The following is a 21,132-nucleotide window of genomic DNA, read 5'->3' on the forward strand; positions in this document are numbered from 1 at the left end:
TATAATGAGCACAAGCCTGGGCCTACACAGTGACTTAGGTCATGTAGTAGTGCAGCCTCACTACATCAGAGCTATAACAACAGTTGCGTACATGACCACTTGCAAGTAGCATTACAACCCCATTTGCTTCCATTATGTTGTGAGGTTGCATTGCTACACTGCAATCGTTGGTCGCGTGACGCTTGCCCCAGCCTAATTCTAAAGTAATTGGAAGTAGCCTCTGTTTTCAGACTTAACACCTTAGAAAAACTTTGACTCCTATATTGTCCAACCTGTACAATGCTTGTGCTTTCTTTCCAATGCTAGTAAGAGCCTATGTCTTCTCAAGGCTTTGGCAAGCATTTGCAGCTTCTAGTATTTTTGTTTGAGTTCCGCTTACTGGAGAAGCAAAAAGTTATCATTTCAATTCTCTGTAAATTAAAGCAATGTTCATATACGTATTTAAAAATGCTGCATAAATGGATCAATGTAGAAGAGAAGTGGACTATTGGTTAGGATAATCTATGGTGGCTGCAGTTTTTGATCAGTGGCTCTCCAGCCAATGTGACCTCCATACATCCCTGGAAAAGTGGATAGAAATGCTTGATTATTTTCCACTAAGATAAGAAACGAGAACAAGAAATCTTTATGGCATATCCAACTTATTTGAAATTAAGGAATACCATTCCTTCATTGCGACACCTATGATGATCTTTTGATGTGCTTTCTAATTACAGCTTACAGCTGGCGAGCCTATGGCACAGGTGCCAGAGGCGGCACTCAGAGCCCTCTCTGTGGGCACCTGCACCCTGAAAAAAGTCCATGAAGTACCAATATGCCTTAGACTTTTACTGCCATTCATCAGAGCAGGGCACATTATGAGTGGCACAGGCAGCACACTGAATGTAGGCTATTATAGCTAAATGATAAAGAACATGGAAGATATACTGGAGTATTTAGGTTAAATTGCCATGTTGGCACTCTGTGATAAATGAGTGGGTTTTTGGTTGTAGTTTGGGCACTCGGTCTGTTAAAGGTTCACCATCACTGGCTTACAACTAGTGATGGACAAACATCAGCCGGGACGTTTCGCGTTCGCGGCGGACCCCATTGTCTTTAATGGCAGATGAACCTGAAAAACCTTCAGATCATATTTGCTGACACCAAATACTTACTAGAAGTGCACAAATAATCCCACAACATGGACAGTGACATACCAGAGGGGGATCATTGTCAAAAAAAAGTATGTGTCTTAAAGGGAAACTCTCAAAAATGTGCCCTGCTGGAGCCTAGAAAATTTATATTTTAGACCACGGGAGTACAGGCCCCAAAAATTAGGCATTCACCTGACAGAAAATAACTTGTGGTAATGTGGCTAGAGGTACATTAGGCGGTCACTGGATACAAATTTTACTGTCGGACAGTACAGACCCCAAAAATTTGGCATTCACCTGACAGAAAAGGTCTTTTATGCCTCTGTATATACATAAGACAAGGACCATTCTTTGTTCTGCATGGTGGTGGATATGTGTGGGCTGGCATGAGGAAATTCAATTACACGTGGTTGTCTCAGGTGTTGAATTCCTCAGAGATCCATGCCTCATTCATTTTTGGAAATGTGAGGTAGTCCACACTGTTGTGAGGTAGGCTAGTGCGCTGATTGGTTACGATCCCCCCTACTGCGCTGAACGTCCTTTCAGACAGGACACTCGATGAGTGGCAAGCCAAGAGTTCCATGGCAAATTCTGCCAGCTCTGTCCTGGCCACAGGTCAAGCCTGCACACCCAGTAGGTTCCTCGCTTCTCAGAGCGTCCACATCGACCATTAACCAGATGTAGTCAGACACCTGTCAGTCTAGGCGTTCCCTGAGGCTGGATCCGGAGGGCGGCTGTCAATGGGTTGGTTGAAAGAATGATCTCATATCTGAAGTGATCAACACATCTTCAAACCGCCCTATTCTTGCAGGTGCGGTAGGATTGGTACCCGCCCCTGTTTCGCTGTGGGTGGAAACTCCTCTGCCAGCACCCGCAACAGAAGAATGCAACATCTCTCGCAGCAAGGCCTGGAAATGCTGCATTCGCCCAGCCCTCTGTGATGCTGGTAACATGTCCATTTTGTGTTTGTACCAGTGGTCTAAGTACGTTGCCACCCAGTACTGGTCCTTGCCCTTTATGCTTTTTATACAGGGGTCCCTCTTCAAACACTGGAGCAAGAAGGTCCCCATTTGCACTAAATTGGAAGCGGTTGAGTGCCCTAGCTCCTGCTCATTGCCCAGGAGAATGTCGTCTTTGGTCTCCTCCCCCCAGCCACAGACAACACCAAGGATCCCTGAAAAAATTAAAGTCCCCCTCAAAGCCTGCTCTTCTTGCTCCTCCTTCTCCTCCCCCCAGCCACCATCCTCCTCTGACTCCATATCAGACTACTTCTGACTTGTCTCAGATGGAGTAGCCCCCCCGCTGAGGAGGAGACGGAGAATGGAGTAGGAGGAGGAGAAGTATAGGCAGGCCTGCATGCAATCCGTGCCGGTAACACCCAATCCACACGGGAGCCACGGGTTACATGCTTGACGGCCATCACAATGTTCACCCAGTGGGCAGTAAAAGTTATGTACCTTTTCTGCCCGTGTTTGCTAGACCACATGTCTGTGGTCAGATGTGTTTTAGCACCGACACTGTGTGCCAGAGATATATTCACTTGCCGCTGAACGTGGCCATATAGCTCTGGGATGCCCTTCTGGGAGAAATATTTCCTTCCGGGGAACTTCCATTGCGTTGTGACAATAGCCACAAATTTTCTAAAGACCTCCGAGTCCACCATTTTATATGGCAGTAGTTGGTGGGCTAGCAGTTCCGACAAGCCAGCGGTCAGCAGTTTTATGCTCTAACATTTGGGCCATGGAAAACTGCCTTCTGCCAGATGAATGTGACAACGGCACAGTGGAGTGGAGGACAAATGGGAGGAGAAGGAGAAGAGGCAGGACTTGGAGCTTCGGGAGTGTGGCTTTGTGGGTTTTGACGGCGTTGCTCCCACTGGGCTCGGTGATGGGAGGCCAGGTCCCTTCTTACGGCGGCCGTCCCTAGGTGAGTGTTGGGTTTACCGTGACTTATGCGTTGACAGCACAGGCTGCATATGGCAACACTATTGTCAGCAGCTGACAGGTTAAAAAAAGCCCACACTGCGGAGCCATGTGCCGGCGTCCTTCCCTTGCCCTCAATCAGTATTTTATGGAAGCAGGTATATTAAACCCCTTAATATGTATTTTGTAGAAGCAAGTATATAAAACCCCTTAATCAGTATTTTGTGGAAGCAGGTATATCAATCCACTTAATCAGTATTTTGTGGAAACAGGTATATCGCTGGCCTCAATCAATATTTTGTGGAAACGGGTATATCAAACCCCTTAATCAGTATTTTGTGGAAGCAGGTATATCACAGGCCTCAATCAATATTTGGTGGAAACGGGTATATAAATTCCCTTAATATTTGGTGGAAGCAGGTATATCACAGCCCTCAATCAGTATTTTGTGGAAGCAGGTTGTCACGGATGAGGTAAAGGATTAAACACCACACCGACAACCAGGGGGAAGGGAAAAGCCACTAGGCCTCAACACTAGGGAAGGAAAGGGTCACCACCTAAAGAACCTGACTCCTAACCGCATGGGCACCCCTTGAAGGTATAAATGTCCATACACAGGAACCTGGAAGCTCTGGAGACCCTGAGGAGCCCTAAAGATATTAGCACGGCTGAGACAACCCGTTCCTTCCCAGATGAAGGAACAAGCGTCTCCCTGAGGCCTAGTAACAACAACTAAGGGAAAAGACAAAGTAAAAACAAGCGAGACACTTAGCTTCTGTTGTAGAAGGGTGAGGAGAAACTCAGAAAGAACCACACTGCAGTTCTTTCCAAAACCAAATGAAGCAATCTTCCGCATAGTCAGACAGGTGGGGTCAGACTATAAAGGGTAGAAGTGATGACCACTGAGCAACAGCCGAGACAAGGGAAGTGGTCATTAACCCTATCAACACTAAATCAAGAGACATCAAGGAGGCTGTTAGATTCCTCCACGCTCAGCCAGTCTCCTTGATTTCCTGACATCAGTCACCTGAGGGACCGTGAAACCGGTATCTCGTAGGCCTTAATCAATATTTGGTGGAAACAGGTATATCAAACCCCTTAATCAGTATTTTGTAGAAGCAGGTATATCGCAGGCCTCAATCAATATTTTGTGGAAGTAGGTATATCAAACCCCTTAATCAGTATTTTGTAGAAGCAGGTATCTCGCAGGCCTCAATCAATATTTGATGGAAGCAGGTATATCAATCCCCTTAATCAGTATTTTGTGGAAGCAGGTATATCGCAGGCTTCAATCAATATTTTGTTGAAGCAGGTATATCAAACACCTTAATCAATATTTTGTTAAAGCAGGTATACCGCAGGCCTCAATCATTATTTGGTGGAAGCAGGTATCTTGCTGGCCTCAATCAATATTTTGTTGAAGCAGGTACATCAATCCCCTTAATCAGTATTTTGTGGAAGCAGGTATATCGTAGCCCTCAATCAATATTTGCTGAAAGCAGGTATATCAAACCCCTTAATCAGTATTTTGTGGAAGCAGGTATATCACACCCCTCAATTTTTATTTTTTTGCCACAACAGTTATATCAAACCACCCTGTTTATTTGGGGCAACAAGTATATGGCAGCCCTCAATCAATTTTTTGTGGAAGAAGGTATATCACACCCCTCAATCTTTTTTGGGTGGGCAACAGGTACAGTATATCACACCCGTTGCAGATAGTTGTTCCAATAGCGCTTCTTCCTCTATATAGCTGCGGTATCACAGCAGAACCGCACACAACTGCTGCACAATACAAATGCACTATATACTTTCTATGTCACAAAGTATATTATAGGTATATCACACCCCTCAATCAGTTTTTTTGGGGCAGCAGGTATATCACGCCCGTTGCAATTAGTTGTTCCAATAGCGTTTGTCCCTCTAAATAGCTGCGGTATTGCAGCAGAACCGCACACAACTTCTGCACAATACAAATGCACTATAATATACTTTCTATGTTAGAAAGTATATTATAAGTATATTACACCTATCAATAGCACACCTATACCAGTCCTTAAAAGGACTTTTGTGGCCATATTAGCTAGCATTTGGTGTCCCTAACAGCCTGTTCCTGCTCCACAAAGCAACCTCTCCCTACACTGGCAAAACAGAGAATGTAAAATGGCTGCCAGATCGGGTTCTATGATAGGGTGGGGGTGTGTCCATGTGCTGAACCATCTCAATTGGCTGTCCTGTCCCACCTGATGGATGTGTCATGGGTCAAAGTTCGGTGCAATGCAAAAGAATATTGCACCGGCGGACATCGATATATGTTTTAAAGTTCAATAAATAGATGAAAAACTATTTCTATATCATAACAAAAAAATGATTGAGCCCCTAACATTTCAGATCATTAGGTATTTCTAAATCCAACATATGGTTGGAGATAGCTTAACAAAAATTGATCACCATTAAAGTGGGTTGTCACCAGATGGTGAACATCCAAAATTCAATATGTTACTGGGTACCCACCAAAATAAAACAGCGCATGGTATGTACTAGGGTGGATTCACACTCATGAGCACATCTGCCAAAAATCTGCCTTTTGCTTTGCACTTCTAATGAGTTTTCTGATCCTTTTTTGGCCAATCTACATCTCTAAAACAGGGCCTGACCAGCTCATTTGCAGAATATAGTGCCATATCCTCATTAATAAAGAACCTATTTAAATCTTTTTCAGAGGAATGTCTTGAGAACTTTGGGACTCCATTTTGTGTTGTTCTTATGACATCTCATGGCAGGTCCTCTTCATTATAATTTATAAGCATGGGACTCGAGCAGAGTGTGTATTTTCGGATGGACAAAATAGGAATTCTAAATGTATGTAGCTATTTAAAAATTAAAACTGCAGATCCCACAATAACTCAAAGGTATAAACTGTACTAATTTATCATTCTATCCTCTCCGGATCTTCAATACTTGTGTTTCTATGTTTTTCCTGTTCGTCCTTCTGCAGCTTCTCCTACCAGCCCTGACAAAAAAACTAAACGCCACGAAGTAAAGAGTGACCCAACTCCATTTGGTTTAAGAGGTAGAGTGATTCACTGTTTCATATTTCAGATTGTTATTACGCCATGCACTAAAAATCACAAATATAAGCACTCATCTTCAGCAGAATTATTACTACTTATATACTGTTTTATATACTAGCTGATGTCAGAAAGAAATGTGGATTTTAGGTTTGTATTACAGTATGTAACCTGTTTTTGTGTTCACGTACGCCTGATGCTTTCTAAATATTTAATATTACAGAAAAATTCAGTAATGTACAATAATATAGTGTTGTTAGGATTAGAGATCTTATGATGAGCTCTTTCACAGATACAGCTTCAGTTTCTACCCTGATGAAGTCCAAGTGGTTTAGTACATCTCACCTGACCTCAGCAGAAATGCGTCGAAGAGGTAGAAGGAGAAGTACATCCAGTGTTTGCTGTGATTGTGTTCCTGTGCTTCTCCCCTCTTGTAACTTACCCACACAGCACATAAAATCAGCTGTTTAATGGAATTGTAAATCTGGTGGTTAACCCCTTGAAGACATCCGCTGTACAGAGAGAAAAAATCTGATGATCACATGTTCTAGTTCCTTATAAAAGGTGTAAAAATTAGTTTTTAAACCCTCCCTTCCCCAAAATAATAAGACAAATAAACAATAAAAAATGAATATCATAGGCATACTGCATAACAAGAAAAAAATCTATTCACCTTTTTTTCATTGCCTTACCTCCCAAAACAATTAAATAAAAGTGACCAAAAAGTCATACACAGCCCAAAATGGTATAAATAAAAAGTACAGATCCCTCCTCCCCTCAAAAAAAAAAAAAAAGTTCTATAAAAAAATATTGGGGTCAGAATATGGCAATGAAAAGAAAAAAATAATTCTAAAGTTTTAATTATTAAAACAGAAGAAAAACTTTATAAATGTGGTATCATTGTAATTGTACTGACTGACAGAATGAAGGGTAGAGGTCTTACCGCGCAGGGAATGCTGTAAAAACAAAACCCACAAAACTGTAGCAGAATTGATATATTTTTTTTTTTTTCAAATTCAGCTTACTACTACATCTTATGTAGTATTAAATGGGGCCATTAGAAAGTGCAACTTGTCCCATCAAAAACCGAAAAATAAAAAGGTTATGGCTCCAGGAAGGTAGGGAGTGAAACACTAAAAAGCAAACATGGAAAATCACCATGTCCTTAAAAAGAAACTATTTTAAGGAAGCATGACTTCTAAATACTACAATTACATAAGGCTACTTTCACACTTACGTTGTTAATTCCAGTATTGAGATCCGGCAGAGAATCTCAGTACCGGAATTAAATGGATCCGTTTTGATTTTGCACAACAGGATGCACTCGTTCCGTTAGGATGTGGTTGTGTGAAACCAAAACATAAAAAACCCCACAGATCCGTCACTAGATACATTGAAAGTCAATGGGTGACAGATATGTTTTTTTAGGCTCCTAAAAACATATCCGTCACCGTTGACTTATATTGTTTACAGTGCCGGATCAGTTTTTTCAGTCTTTATGACCGGACACAAAACCAAAGCTTGCAGTGGAATGCTTACGGAATGGAAGACATCCTGATGCATCCTGAACTGATCTCTTTCCATTCAGAATGCATGAGGACTAAATGGAAAAGTTTTTTTCCGGTATTGATATCCGCTACCGGGTCTCAAGATCGGAAAACAACAATGCAAGTCTGAAAGTAGCCTAACTTGTATAATGTACAACTGCAATAAGAATTGCAATCTTTCAAAGCTATGAAAATAGATGTCTGAATGAAAATAACACTGATCTTTAATTGCATGTCGTTTCTGAGTGCAGTGGACTTGAAATAGAATTTTTAGCAACGTACACATTATACATTGGCGCTGCAAGCATTAGGAAGTATTTGAGTGCTTTGTGTTTCCAATAAAGACTGCAAAGCACAATTATACTTTGGACATTGACGCTTTTTGTTATCAAAGTTCTTCTCATTGGAGAGAGGGCACATTGTAGATTTGTTTCAGGTCTGTTTTATCTCTGTGTGATTTTCTCATTATTAGGTTGGAATAGGACATCTCAGTCACTAGATGTATCCGAAGGAAACAATGATGGATGGTCCAGTGGTGAAGACCCAATCAATTCTTCAGATGCTGAGGATGAAGCAGCAGAAACAGCAGATAAAAAGCTGGTAAGCATCGTAGAAGAAGCAACTAACAACATTAATTTTATTAACAAATTCCTGCTAGTTCACGTAAATGTACATGCTAATGGCATGGTCCCTGTGTGAGAAGTTTGATAATTTTCATGCTGAGTTTGATGGCACTGCATTGAGTTGCTGAATGCTTCTGCATTCATGCCGTCACTAGGGAACCCCATGATAACATTAATGATGTCTCATGGATTTCCTGTGCAGAGGGGACTGTGAGGCACGCAGAGAAGGCATGATTAAATTGATAAAAGGGCATCTGTCAGCAGATCTCTCTGCAACCCTCTCCACTTTGATTGACAGGGCCAGGCGTTATAACATTTTCACTGCCTGTCAATTGCATTGTAGAGGGCGTGACAGTTGCAGAGATATTGGAGCCACTAGAGGCTCATTTGCATATAGTAAAACCTCATTTTTCACATCAATGCGGACACATATGAACATGGGACCAGCACAGATGCCTTCAGCTGCCAAGTGCACATGGAACACGTCAGCCAGTTTCAAAAGTACAAAACTGCTGACAGATGCTCTTTTAATATATAATTAAATTATAAAGAAAACATTAACAAGGTTGTGCCACCATTAAATGTTATTTTAACATAGTTAAGCTTTCATTTCTGAGGTACTGGGGGAGATTTAGAAAACTGGTGTAAAGTAGAACTGGCTTAGTTGCCCCTAGCCACCAATCAGATTCCACCTTTCATTGTTCACTTTTTTGAAAGGTGGAATCTGATTGGTTGCTATGGGCAACTAAGCCTGTACTACTTTATACCAGTTTGATAAATCTCCCCCATTGTTTTTACATCATTAAATATCAACGGGTGACATTGTAATCTGTATATTGCCTGGATGCACAGTCCCCAGTGGAATTGTAAGGGTCTGTAAAGATATATGTACTCCCTCCCAATCCTGAAAAAATATTTCAAACAATTCCGCTCAGACCACTATAACAACCAGGGCCGGACTGGGCATAAAAACCAGCCCTGGAAAAAGTTGCATACCAGCCCCACAGCATTGCGTCATTATTTACTTGTTTATAATAGGAGAAAGCATTCATTTTAAAAGTCAGACAACATAAGAGAAAGCATAAATATAATAAAGATTGTAATGCATAAAACCAATTTAGTATTGCCAGAAAAGATTAGTGATGCATGTAATTAAAGATATATTCTCAATGTATATGTAATAAAGATTCACTTTTCTTTATTAATTTAATATTAAAGTTAACAAAGATTTAAGAAGGCACTTTTGTGTTTATGTTTATTTTATTTTACTGCAATTTATTCTGATACATGCATCATTAATTATATTTGAAATGTAGATTGTGTTCTCACCTCATGTGATATGAAGTAATATTACATGTGAAACATTCAATTTTCAGTATGTTATATTGAAATTTCTTTGAAAATTCTAATAAAAATTATTTTGTTCTAAATCACGTGTGTAAACACGAATATGAACTTTGCCCCACGATAGCTCTTTTGTAGAACCCCCATTGTTCATATTATACCAGTGTTTTCCCAACCAGGATGCCTCCAACTGTTGCAGAACTACAACTCTCAGCATGCTCAGACAGTGTTTTACCACGCCCTTTGACCCGCCCCTTTTTTGTTGGATGCAATATTTTACTTGACCAGCTATTTTAGATATTCTATGGCAGTCCTGTTACAATCCCCCCTCCCCCCAATGAGCCTTTCGACCTAATAATATATTTTTTTATAAAATCTCTCCCATATGCTGCAAAAAAAAAAATCTGCTATGTAAAATTGATAATTAAGATCACTTAATTACTTGGCTTGGCCCTTGGGGATCTCAGACACCACTTCAACACTTTAGTTGGGGGGCTCGGTGGAGCTGATGTTGTGTTTTATCCTAATGAGAAAGATTTCATAATAAGGATTTGGAGAATGGGCAGAGGGATAGCAGAGAAGAGAGAGGCCGGTGCTGCTACTAGTGGGTCATACCATGGGGGAGTAATAAAGCCCACCATAATGCCCCCCCTAGTAGAAATAATTCTCCTTATAATGTGCAAAACATACCCCTTTGTAATGCCCCCAGTTGAGCTAATGTTCCCATAATGTGCCAATATAAAATACCCCTTCTCAGTGCCCCCGTAGATGACCCCCTAGTGCTCCTCCCCCCCATCCCCCTACCATAATATGTCCCAGTATAAAATGCTCCTATACATAGCCCCCCATATAAAATACCCCTTCTTTTAAGCCTCAGTAGATGCCCCTATAGTGCCCCCCAATCATGTTCCAGTAAGATGTGCCCCAATAGATGCCCCCAATCATGTGCCAGTAATAAGAGCCCCCCCACCACCATGTGCCAGCAGCCAGAGCCCCCCATATAATGTGCCAGTAGCCCCCCCTTATGTCAATAACCCCCCTTATTATGTGCCAGTAACCCCCCTTATGTGCCAGTAGCCGCCCCTTATAATGTGCCAGTAGCCCCCATATCATGTGCCAGTAGCCCCCCTAATGTGCCAATAGTCCCCATATCATGTGCCAATAGCCCCATATCATGTGCCAGTAGCACCCCATATCATGTGCCAGTAGCACCCTATATCATGTGCCAGTATCCCCCCATATAATGTGCTAGTAGCCCCCCATATCATGTGCCAATAGCCCCCCTTATCATGTGCCAGTAGGCCCCCCCTTATCATGTGCCAGTAGGCCCCCCCTTATCATGTGCCAGTAGGCCCCCCCTTATCATGTGCCAGTAGGCCCCCCCTTATCATGTGCCAGTAGGCCCCCCCTTATCATGTGCCAGTAGGCCCCCCCTTATCATGTGCCAGTAAGCCCCCCCCTTATCATGTGCCAGTAAGCCCCCCCCTTATCATGTGCCAGTAGGCCCCCCCTTTTCATGTGCCAGTAGGCCCCCCCTTATCATGTGCCAGTAGGCCCCCCTTATCATGTGCCAGTAGACCCCCCTATCATGCGCCAATAGGCCCCATATCATGTGCCAGTAGGCCCCCCCATATCATGTGCCAGTAGGCCCCCCCATATCATGTGCCAATAGGCCCCATATCATGCGCCAATAGCCCCCATATCACTCACTGAAACATGCAACACTTTTTTTTTCTTGTGGATACCATTTGGATCTGTGAGGAAAAACCTCACAGACACAAGGATGTGCAGTAAAGGCCCTTATCAGTCAATGGGTGCCATATTGGAAAGCTGTACAATACAGATCTGTGATAAAATATTCATAAGTGAAAATTTATCTGACTTTCTAATGGCAGTGAGGGTAAAATGCTCTGGAAAAAGCATTCCAACGTCATTTGCCCAGGTTTTGTGTTGTGTGTTTGAGAACGGCTTGTGAAATATGCTTTGTGTGATTTCAGAGTCCAGGTAAATATACTGTTGTTGCTGACTGTGAGAAGCATGGGCCAGAGGACCTTCCAGTAAAAAGTGGAGACGTGGTTCAGCTGATACGTGAAGAAGAGGATGGAGTCTGGTACGGATTTCTTTTGAGTTTAGCATTTTAGATTTTTTTTCTGCCCACAATCTAGATAGTTGATGCAGTAATGCTATCTCCTGGAAAAGTCTGTCCTGCATCCCAGGTGTCTCCAACTGTCATCATGAATCTGTCTGTTATAAGAAAAACACCATCAGCTTCTCATTTAGTTTTTGTGGTTTAGTTGCCTGACTCCATTCTCACAGACTTGTCACAGAATATGCTAATGGGGTTGTCCAGTTTCATGATATTTATGACCTGTCCTCAGGATAGGTCATCAGTATCAGATTGGCAGTGGTCCACCTTCACTGATCAGCTGTTTGAAGGGGCAGCAGGAGTCATGCAAGCACTGTGTCCCCTTCAGTGTTTTGTAGCAGTGTGGTGGAGCAGTGTAATTGCACCTGCCTCTCCAGATCACTGGAATGGGAGACAAAGCTGTAATTACCCTGCACCGCTCTTAAAAAGTAGACAGCATCCAGGTAAACATTGAAGGGTACACAGTTCTTGTACAAGACATCTTCAACCAGTTGATCGGTACGGGTGCTGGAAGTTGGACCCCCACTGATCCCATATTGACGACAACCCCCACCTCCACTTACCCTTACCATTGAATTCAGTTGAAGTAAATATTCTTAATAACCTTATGTTTTAAATATGTATGGGTTAATACAAGCCTGTTTATGCTACTTGGGCGCATGCTGCGGCTCTTCATCTTTACTCAATTCTACCAATGCTTGTAGCTAAGGCTGCTTAGAGCTTACAGCATTGCCTGGCTGAATGAGATTACGACAGGAGGACAATACATCAGTTCTAGATGTGGCTAGGTTTAATGTTATTTGTTCTATCTATTGAAAGAAGTGTCCATGTTTATCCAGTTCTTAATATGTTGCAGGTATGTGAAGAATCTGAGCACCAACAAAGAAGGACTCGTGCCTGCCAGCAACCTGATGATACTCATTGGGGCTTCCAAGTCGGCGCATTCACTAAGCAGCTCTGGTAGGAGCCTCTGTAGCTTGGTTTTGTTTGCAGTAGATTACCTTGGACAAGTACTGATGATATGTCTTTGTTTTACACTGTACAGAATCAGGAACTGCTTCCAGCACGTTAAGCACCTCATCAAGCTGCAGTGAAAGCTGCAATGCAAGCTTTTCTGATATCAAGGGCTGAACTTGAACACAAACTTGTGCACAAACCAGGTGTGTCGTGGACGGGTGATCCCAGACTTCAGGCCAAGTGAGAAGAACAGGATGGATGAAGAAAAGGCAATTTTCTGGTGCAGATACAAAGAAAACAGTCATAGAGAGATTGTCCGCCTGTGTTCTTGCCTCCCTCTGTTTTATGTCACCTGACAGGCCAATGGGGAAATAAGGAGACGGGATGGGGTTTAGTGATGTATTGTGCCTGAGAGACTCCTCTCCTTACACCACACATAGTTCAGTTTACAGATTTATAAACAGTGTTTACTCCGTCAACATTTCACCTATACCGTGGAACATTTCTGATCCCTGTAGAACATACCGGGCAATGGTGCCATCATTTTGTTCCATTGTATGTTTCCAAGTGGCGTTTCTACCGGTTTCCGTGGTTCTCTGCAGCCGGATGTAAAGATGGATCTAAAAAGACTTATTTTCCTTTTGCTCCTTTGTACTGAGACCATGTATTATGGCTGTTACCTGTTTGTAAAAGAAAATAATGAATTGTCACGGTTCTCACAGCATGACAGTTTAGATACAAAATGTATTTTTCCACTTGTCAGTCCAAGCATTTGTAGTTCACATCTCTTTGTCAAGTGATCTATCAAAGACTGCAGTAACAAAGCTGAGATGGTTGGCCAGTACAGAACCAAGGCAGTTGTCCGGGGGAAGCTGAATATTTTCTGTTATTCACAAGTGATATTTTTATTGGTGTACAGGAACAAAACAAAAAATGACTAACTGATCAGCACTTTTATATTTGTATAGAAGAGAAATGGAATATAGATGCATATAGTTATAGAGATAGAATGGACCACAGAAAGGGGTAAGGAATAATGCTTTGCACTATCCTTCTCTGACCTCCACGGTCCATTCCTACCATTTGTAAAAAATAAATAAAAATTCACATGAAAGTCCTGTGAATTTGTGAATCCTGCCAGATCCTTACAGGGTCAGTCTCCTATGACTGAAGGGGTTATTCCTCCTGTAATTTTCCACCCGCCACCACTGCCAGTCTCTGCAGCTTCCCCTGTAAGCCACAGTAGCCAATTGCTTCCTATGCATCCTAATAATGTGATACCACATAGATGAAAAATAATAGAGGATAAGGAAACAACAGAAACCAGCAGTGGGAGGCAGAGGTAGATTTCAGAAGGTACATAAGTACAATGCAAAGTTTATAGATTTTCTATTACCAACAGGTTGTGCTCATTTTTAAAAGGCCGTGCCACTTCTTTAATCCAGTTTTCTCCCTCTGAGTGTGTTTACAGATGTCATTTTTTTACTAATTCATATTTCATAGGACTCTACTGTCTACTTATAGGAAAATTGAGAGATTTAAGTTTGTTAGAGCATAAAGACACGTACTGGTATAAAACCATCCAAGGCTATGGACAAGACATATAGACTTCTTTATATTCAGCACCTTAATTTGTAGAAAATAAGGTTAGCAGTCATTATTTCATGTGCATGGTTTCACGTGAGCTACACTCACTCTCATTCATATTTTCCTTAGGTTTCTATTGGCACCAGGTTAATTCATTGGATTATAAGGGATATTTCACTGGCTCTGAGGGCTCGTGCACATGGCCATATTATAGCTGCAAGCAGACTCTAAGATCATGGGTGCCTACTGAACTTCTGTGCGCCTCCAAATAAAATAAAATAAATCTTAGGCTTTCATTTCATATCTACTGTTGTAATCTAGTCCCTAAAAGTAGATGAAGAGTATTTCCAATTGTACAGTATGCGACAGAGCCCGTAGACTACCACATGGAGGCAGTATGGCCCTTACTACGGAGCAAAACCACCTTGGTGCACTGCTGTACATGGCGTTGCTGTGTGCATGAGCCCTAACACTGTAATCACGGGCAGTTTTTTTCCTCTGTTTTTTGTAACGCGCCAAAAGCTGCACATTAGTACAGCCTCAACTGCATCAGCAACAGTCATAAAGCTGCCATCAGAAGGATAATTTTGTGTTATCTGTTGAATTCTCTGTGCGTTTGCTATTTAAACACTCCACATGTTACGACTCTACAGTTGGCAACCGTGAAATCTTTCTGTAGTTGAGGCTACTAAATGGCACAATATGTTATTAAATATGGCAGACTTCCTTAACATCATATTTTCGGATGTATAGTGCCATTTCAAAATTGTCTGTGCAGTTGGGTGTTCATTATAACTACAGGAAAATATAGTCCTATATTATAGTAGTCACTGAAGAAAACAGATGAGTCCAAGATATCCTAGGAGCAATATGTTATGTTTTATGCCTTGAAATCAAACTTTATTTTTATATATGTACAGGATATATTCTTTTTATTTTCCTCACAATTGTAAAAGAAATTTATGAAATTGACATAACTTATTAAAAAAAAATGAGATGTATTGCAGACAGTTAGCAATGAGTATTACATGACTACAACTGAGAAAATATGGTCTTGTAAATACAAGATGTTTAAATGTCATAAAAATATATATCATATGTTTATTTTTTGAAAAAAAGAGAAATACTACTGTTAATGTCAAAGTGATAAAGGCAGTAGCCCGAGTATTAGTAAATGACTCTTTCAGATCTCTTTATTGGGATATTTTATCAAATGGGCTACATGATAAAGTTCAGATTTCCTTTCTCAAAGGACTCGGATATTCTGATGTGCACATGGTCTTTCAATTTTAGATACAGCTTCCCTTCTATTAGTGAACTGTTTGCAGATAGGAAAGAATGGTGTCGTTGTCAATGATGTGAATGATTCTCACAGATCAGTTATCCAATAACAAGCAAGGAATATTTCTGCATTTGCTATGCTTCCATTTATTAAATCCTTATCAAAGGCCCCTTTACATGGGCCGATTGTGCAGGCTGTTCGTTCCTGATAATTGAATTGCTAGCTTGTCAGAGGAGGTGAGAGCAGCATATACATGCATCAATCATCTGCTCTGTATGGGAAAGAATGATTGCTACTGCGATCACTCATCCCCATAAAGATTAATTGTTTCCAGGCAGCAGATCCCCATTTACACAGGATGATCTGCTTTCCAGAAACCACATATTTGGAATGCTCCTTCTCGATAATTGCCCTGATTGTCATCCAATGTAAAGGGACCTTTTGTAAAGCAATGCAGAAGGTGTGAGGACATATATCAGTAAGTGGCTTTGCAAATTGACTGCCTTCTGGAGGAGTAAAACTAGCTCATGCCAGCCAAATCAGAAACTTCTCCAAAAGAAAGTGGCCCCCATCTGTAAACAGCTTTTTCAGGGTTCTTGCCTCTCTTCAGTACAGAGTAGGATACTAGTTGACTGAATGGGATGCCTATGATGCAGCTGTAAAGGGTGGTGAGTAGTACCACTTATTGAAAAGCACCAGTGGGTATATGGAGACTAATTCACACATCAGTGTTTTGGTCATTGATTTCCATCAGCAATTGTGAGCCAATAACAGGATTGGAGCCTCCACAGACATAAGGTATAAGGGATAGATTTGGCCTTCTTCTGTGCAGTTGCACCTGGTTTTGGTTCACAATGACTGATGGAAATCACTGACCAAAACACTGACATGTAAATGAGGCATTACAGTCAGTGCACCATGAGAAACAAGTATTTGAATCAATCTTCTAGAAGGAAGACAACTACCTATCTGAAAACATCGAAAGCAAACAATATTAAAACAGGTGTCTAATTTCCATACCTTTTGCCCATGGGGCATTGCCTCAAATATGCATCCATATCTGAATCTCTTCAATGAAAACCAGTACCTCTGTAAAAACGTGTTAGGTGGCTTTATCAGGTTGTGTAATTTAAGAGATAAAGGCTTCTATTAATGGCAGCTTTTTTTCTGGTGGAAGTGAAGTATATGCAAACACTTAAAATGGAAGGATCTCCTAAGCAATGCAACTACCTCAATGTGCTTGCAGATGCTTTGACTTTTAATTTTTTTTTTAGATCTTTCGTAAGCTGGTCATATCCCACTGACAATCAGTGACTGATGGACCTTCCAGGTCACCTTATCCTGAGATAAAGGGTAAAATGTGTCTGGTGGCTGCTTATCAGGAAAGATAGCTTTTGGTAAAAAGAATGCTTGACCAACAGGTATCTTATGTTTATGGCCAGCCAGAAGATGAGTGTACACTGATCTGTAGGGATTTCTTCTATAATTCTTACATGTTCTTACATGAAACCCTTGGGCTCCTATTACAAATCCTGACATATTCCTTTATTTTATTTTGCTCCTTAGGAGTTATATTTGTAGGGGACACTGTAGTGTTGAAGTTTCTACAAATCAGGGACATATGACAATCTCTTGCAGCCCCCTGAAATTCACTATAATATAGAGTTGCTGGTGTCATATACTTTTTTTAGTGAGTGGTAAGGCGTAGCTATCTGTACAGATGTGGACTTCCCTCGTACATTGTAAGTTATTTGTAAATACTTTGTAAAATATTTGATTGTTCCTTAATAATATTGTGTAGACATTTGTGCTAAAATGACCCTTTTTTCATAGGACTATGTTAATATTTGCCTGTGATTTCTAAGTACTGTCACTGCACTTTATAGACTACATCTCATCAGCTTATTTTTATCCAGCTAATGTAAATTTGAGTACAGAATATGAAATATTGTATGTATGAAGGTTCATTGAGTACATTTCAGGAACACCTGCTGTATTTCACTGTGGTAAAAAAATAAAAATCTGAATCTTTTTGTGATTTTCTTAAATTAATAAACAAGAAAAGGGAAAAAGATTCAAAAAGGGCATTCCCAATAATTTATATTACAGTTTACAGTTCATGCAGTGAGGCAGGATGGCATCCAGAGTGACGCTGTAACGTGCTCCCTCTGGCCGCCGGAGTAGTGATGTCAAACACTGGGAAGCGGGACCAGACATTGTGATGTCACTTCCTGGCGCCGCAGGTCCTGCAGGTCACAGGAGCATGAAAAGATCACAGGACCTGCATAATGGCACCCAGATACTCAGGATTCTCATCCCATCGGTGCACGCATGTTCAAGTGGATGGGTGCGTCGTGGACATGAGTGCCCCTATCACACCAGGCTCCAGACCTGAGCCTCCACCAAACCACGGTGTTGTGAGTAGTCTGGTATCGGGCCACTGTTTCTGTCTCTCTCTGTTATTGGGCTGGCTGATCGTTCTCTCCCTTGAATATTTCAGGGAGAAAAGTATTTATCCTCAACTCCTAAAAGGACGAGGAAATGTGAAATGTTATAAGCTCTTACACAGTACTGGAATCAAGCCCTTATGTAAAGAATGTATATATGTCGAAGATATCAGAGTTCTAGTTAAGGAAGAAGTTCGGTCGGCACTTGCTTTTCGTGAACCTGCCTCCTCTAAAAATCCTCGTGTTATCTGTGATGATCATAATCCAGATTCCTATCATCTGGAGTTTCTGACTATCGAACATATGAAAGTGTGCTTCTGCAGATGATGACAATGAATACAAACTTTTTTTTGTTTAATGCGGATGACATTGATCATAAAAGCTATTAGAGCTACCATTCAAATGGAGATCCCTAAAAAAGAAGGGATTTTTGGGGGCCTGGGAAAAAGAAATTAGTGTTTCCCGTTCCAGACAATGTCCAAAAATGAATTAGGGAAGAATGGGAGAAGCCGGAGAAGGGTTCATTTATTCCCACAGGCATTAAAATACGTTATCCTTTTTATGAAGAGGACTGCACTGATTGGGAATCCATTCCCAGAGTAGATGCCCCAGTAGCCAAAGTGGCTAAACGCACTGCCCTTCCTTTTGAAGACACGGCCCAGCTTAAGGATGCTATGGATAGGATGGAGGAAAGCTTATTAAGAAAAACTTTAGAAGCCACTGCAGCCCTTCTTAAGCCTGAAGTAGCATCCACCTGCATGGCTAGAACTCTTAATCTATAGTTGGAACAATTAGAGGTTCATCTAATTAATAAGACCCCCAGAGACCAGATTCTAGAGAGTTTACCCTTACAAAAAAATGGCAACGTGTTTCTTGGCAGATGCCTCGGCCAAAACTGTTAGACTTTCAGCACGTACTGCAGTATTATCTAATACGACTAGACATACAGGTATATTGTGGCTTAAGGTTATTTTCCTACCATTTCATGGTCAATACGTATTCGGACCTGATCTTGATAAAATCCTGGAGAATGCCACTGCCTGTAAAAAATGTTTTCCTGAAGATAGTCAGAGCTAAGAGACAAAATTTTCATGGCCACCAGCTCCTATCAGAGCAGAAAACAAATAAAGGTAAAACAGGAAGGTAGGGTTATGGCAAGGGGGGTAAAGGAAGGAATTTTATTTTCAACCCCATTCAGGTAGGGCCAAGACTCAGCACCTTTCTAAATACCTGGATGCAAATTACATTGAACTCTTGGATTATAAATATCATAAAGGAGAGATATCATATAGAGTTAGTCTCCCCCTCCTTAAAAATTTACCATAACCGATCTCCCTCCCTTTCAACGGAATTCTTTACTAGAGGACATAAGAGACTTACTAACTTTGGGGGCAATAGAACTGGTTCTGTGGAGTCAGGAAAGCCAGGTCCATTATAATTTCCTCTTCCTCATAAAAAAAAAAAAAAAAGGAAATTTAGAACTATCCTAAACTTAAAACTACTAAACAAATACACTACTCTCAAAAAGTTAGGAATATTTCGCTTTCAGGTGAAATGTATGTAAAACTTAAAAAGTTCATGTTACAGTGACATTATATGATGAAAGTAGGGCATTTAAGCAGAAGCATGCAGTGGTGATTTCCTCATCTCAAACAATTTATTTAAACAAAAACCCAACAACAGTGGTGGGTGTAGCCCCACAAAAAAAATATCTCAATAACTTGTCATGTGACCTTGAGCATCAATTACAGCTTGACAACGATGTCTCATGCTGTTCACAAGTCGACCTATTGTCTGCTGAGGCATCCCTCAGGTCATTAAGATTCTGGGGTACAGAATTATGAGCCTCTACACAGAGAGATCTCAGGTGATCCCGTAGGTTTTCAGTGGGATTCAGGTCTGGAGAAAGTGCAGGCCACTTTATTTGAGGTATTCCGGTCTCCAGCAGGCGTTCCCTCATAATGTGACCTCGATAAGCTGGCTCATTGTTGTCCATGAAGATTAAATGAGGCACAATGACTGTTATTCAAGTAGTATGTGCTTGTCACTGCACCATTCACAAAGTTTAGGGCAGTTTTGTATTGACTAGAAACACCTGCCCACACTGTAACACCACCACTACCAAAGGCTCATCTGCTGACAACAGTGGCTGATGCATAGTGCTCTCGTTGACATTTCCAACATCGTTGGCAGTCATCATTTCTGCAAAGCATACATGCTTCCTGGCCCATGCAAGACGACGATGCCTGTGCCTGGTGTGTGGTCAGGTACCCTTGCAGGTCGTCTAGCATGCAGGCCACCCTTTCAAAAGGTCTGACAGGACACTTGTGTGTCTCTCTCACCTCCCTTAAATGTGTTTGGACTCGTGTGGCATTCATCATCCGATTCCACAGGGCATTGTTCACAATGTATTGGTCATTGGTCTCTCTGTATCTCTGTTGCAACCTGCTGATGACATTCTGTGACACGCTAAGCTCAGTCGCCACTTCCGTCTGAGAACATCCTGCTTGAAGCCTTGCAATGGCGAGGTACTGTTGATCAATTGTTAGGTGCCGTCTCATGATGTCAAAATGTGAACAGCATAATGAGGAGGACTGCCTAAATACCAATTCTAATTGAACCAGGAAATCCTTTTGGGCATTTAATGGATCAAACACCTGTTGTGAATTTTGCCGTTAAGCTCCTTGTTAAAGAACAGCAAGTTGTGCAAAAGGTACTGAAACATTTAATATTTGGACATGTGCATTCAAAAGTTTAGAGAAGGTCACATTAAGTTCACCTGTAAAGGTTAGAGTGTGTTTTAGGTTTATCCTGAAATTTCACCCACAAGCCAAATATTCCTAAGTTTTTGTGAAAGTGTATATTTCCTATCAAAAATTCAAAATGGAAACCCTAAAGACAGTAGTGAAACTGATAAAGAAAGGGGCTGTAATGGCCTCAATTGATATGAGAGACGCATATTATCACATCCCAATCCACCAAGGTTCAAGAAAATTCCTGAGATTTGCAATTCATATGGGGGAATGTGTGTGTATAAAGACTCCTGTACTCCACTTGAGTTTCAATGCAAGGC

General features: G+C 41.3%; 1 protein-coding gene across 8 annotated transcripts in view; it reads left to right on the plus strand.

The window, feature by feature from the left end:
• The window catches only part of MCF2L (MCF.2 cell line derived transforming sequence like), a 315,580-nt gene extending 297,949 nt beyond the window's left edge, over positions 1-17,631 (plus strand). For 6 of the 8 annotated variants that reach the window (XM_044284023.1, XM_044284026.1, XM_044284024.1 and 3 more), the window contains 5 exons: positions 6,054-6,128; positions 8,146-8,273; positions 11,638-11,750; positions 12,643-12,746; positions 12,832-17,631. In XM_044284023.1, coding sequence (XP_044139958.1) covers positions 6,054-6,128; positions 8,146-8,273; positions 11,638-11,750; positions 12,643-12,746; positions 12,832-12,917 — 506 coding nt within the window. In that variant the 3' untranslated portion in view covers positions 12,918-17,631. The remainder of the gene's footprint in view (positions 1-6,053; positions 6,129-8,145; positions 8,274-11,637; positions 11,751-12,642; positions 12,747-12,831) is intronic. The other 2 variants (XM_044284027.1, XM_044284029.1) reach the window with 1 other exon arrangement.
• The last annotated feature ends 3,501 nt before the right edge of the window (positions 17,632-21,132 follow it).

This window comes from Bufo gargarizans, chromosome 3 (genome assembly GCF_014858855.1).
Source record: "Bufo gargarizans isolate SCDJY-AF-19 chromosome 3, ASM1485885v1, whole genome shotgun sequence".
NCBI lineage: Eukaryota > Metazoa > Chordata > Amphibia > Anura > Bufonidae > Bufo > Bufo gargarizans.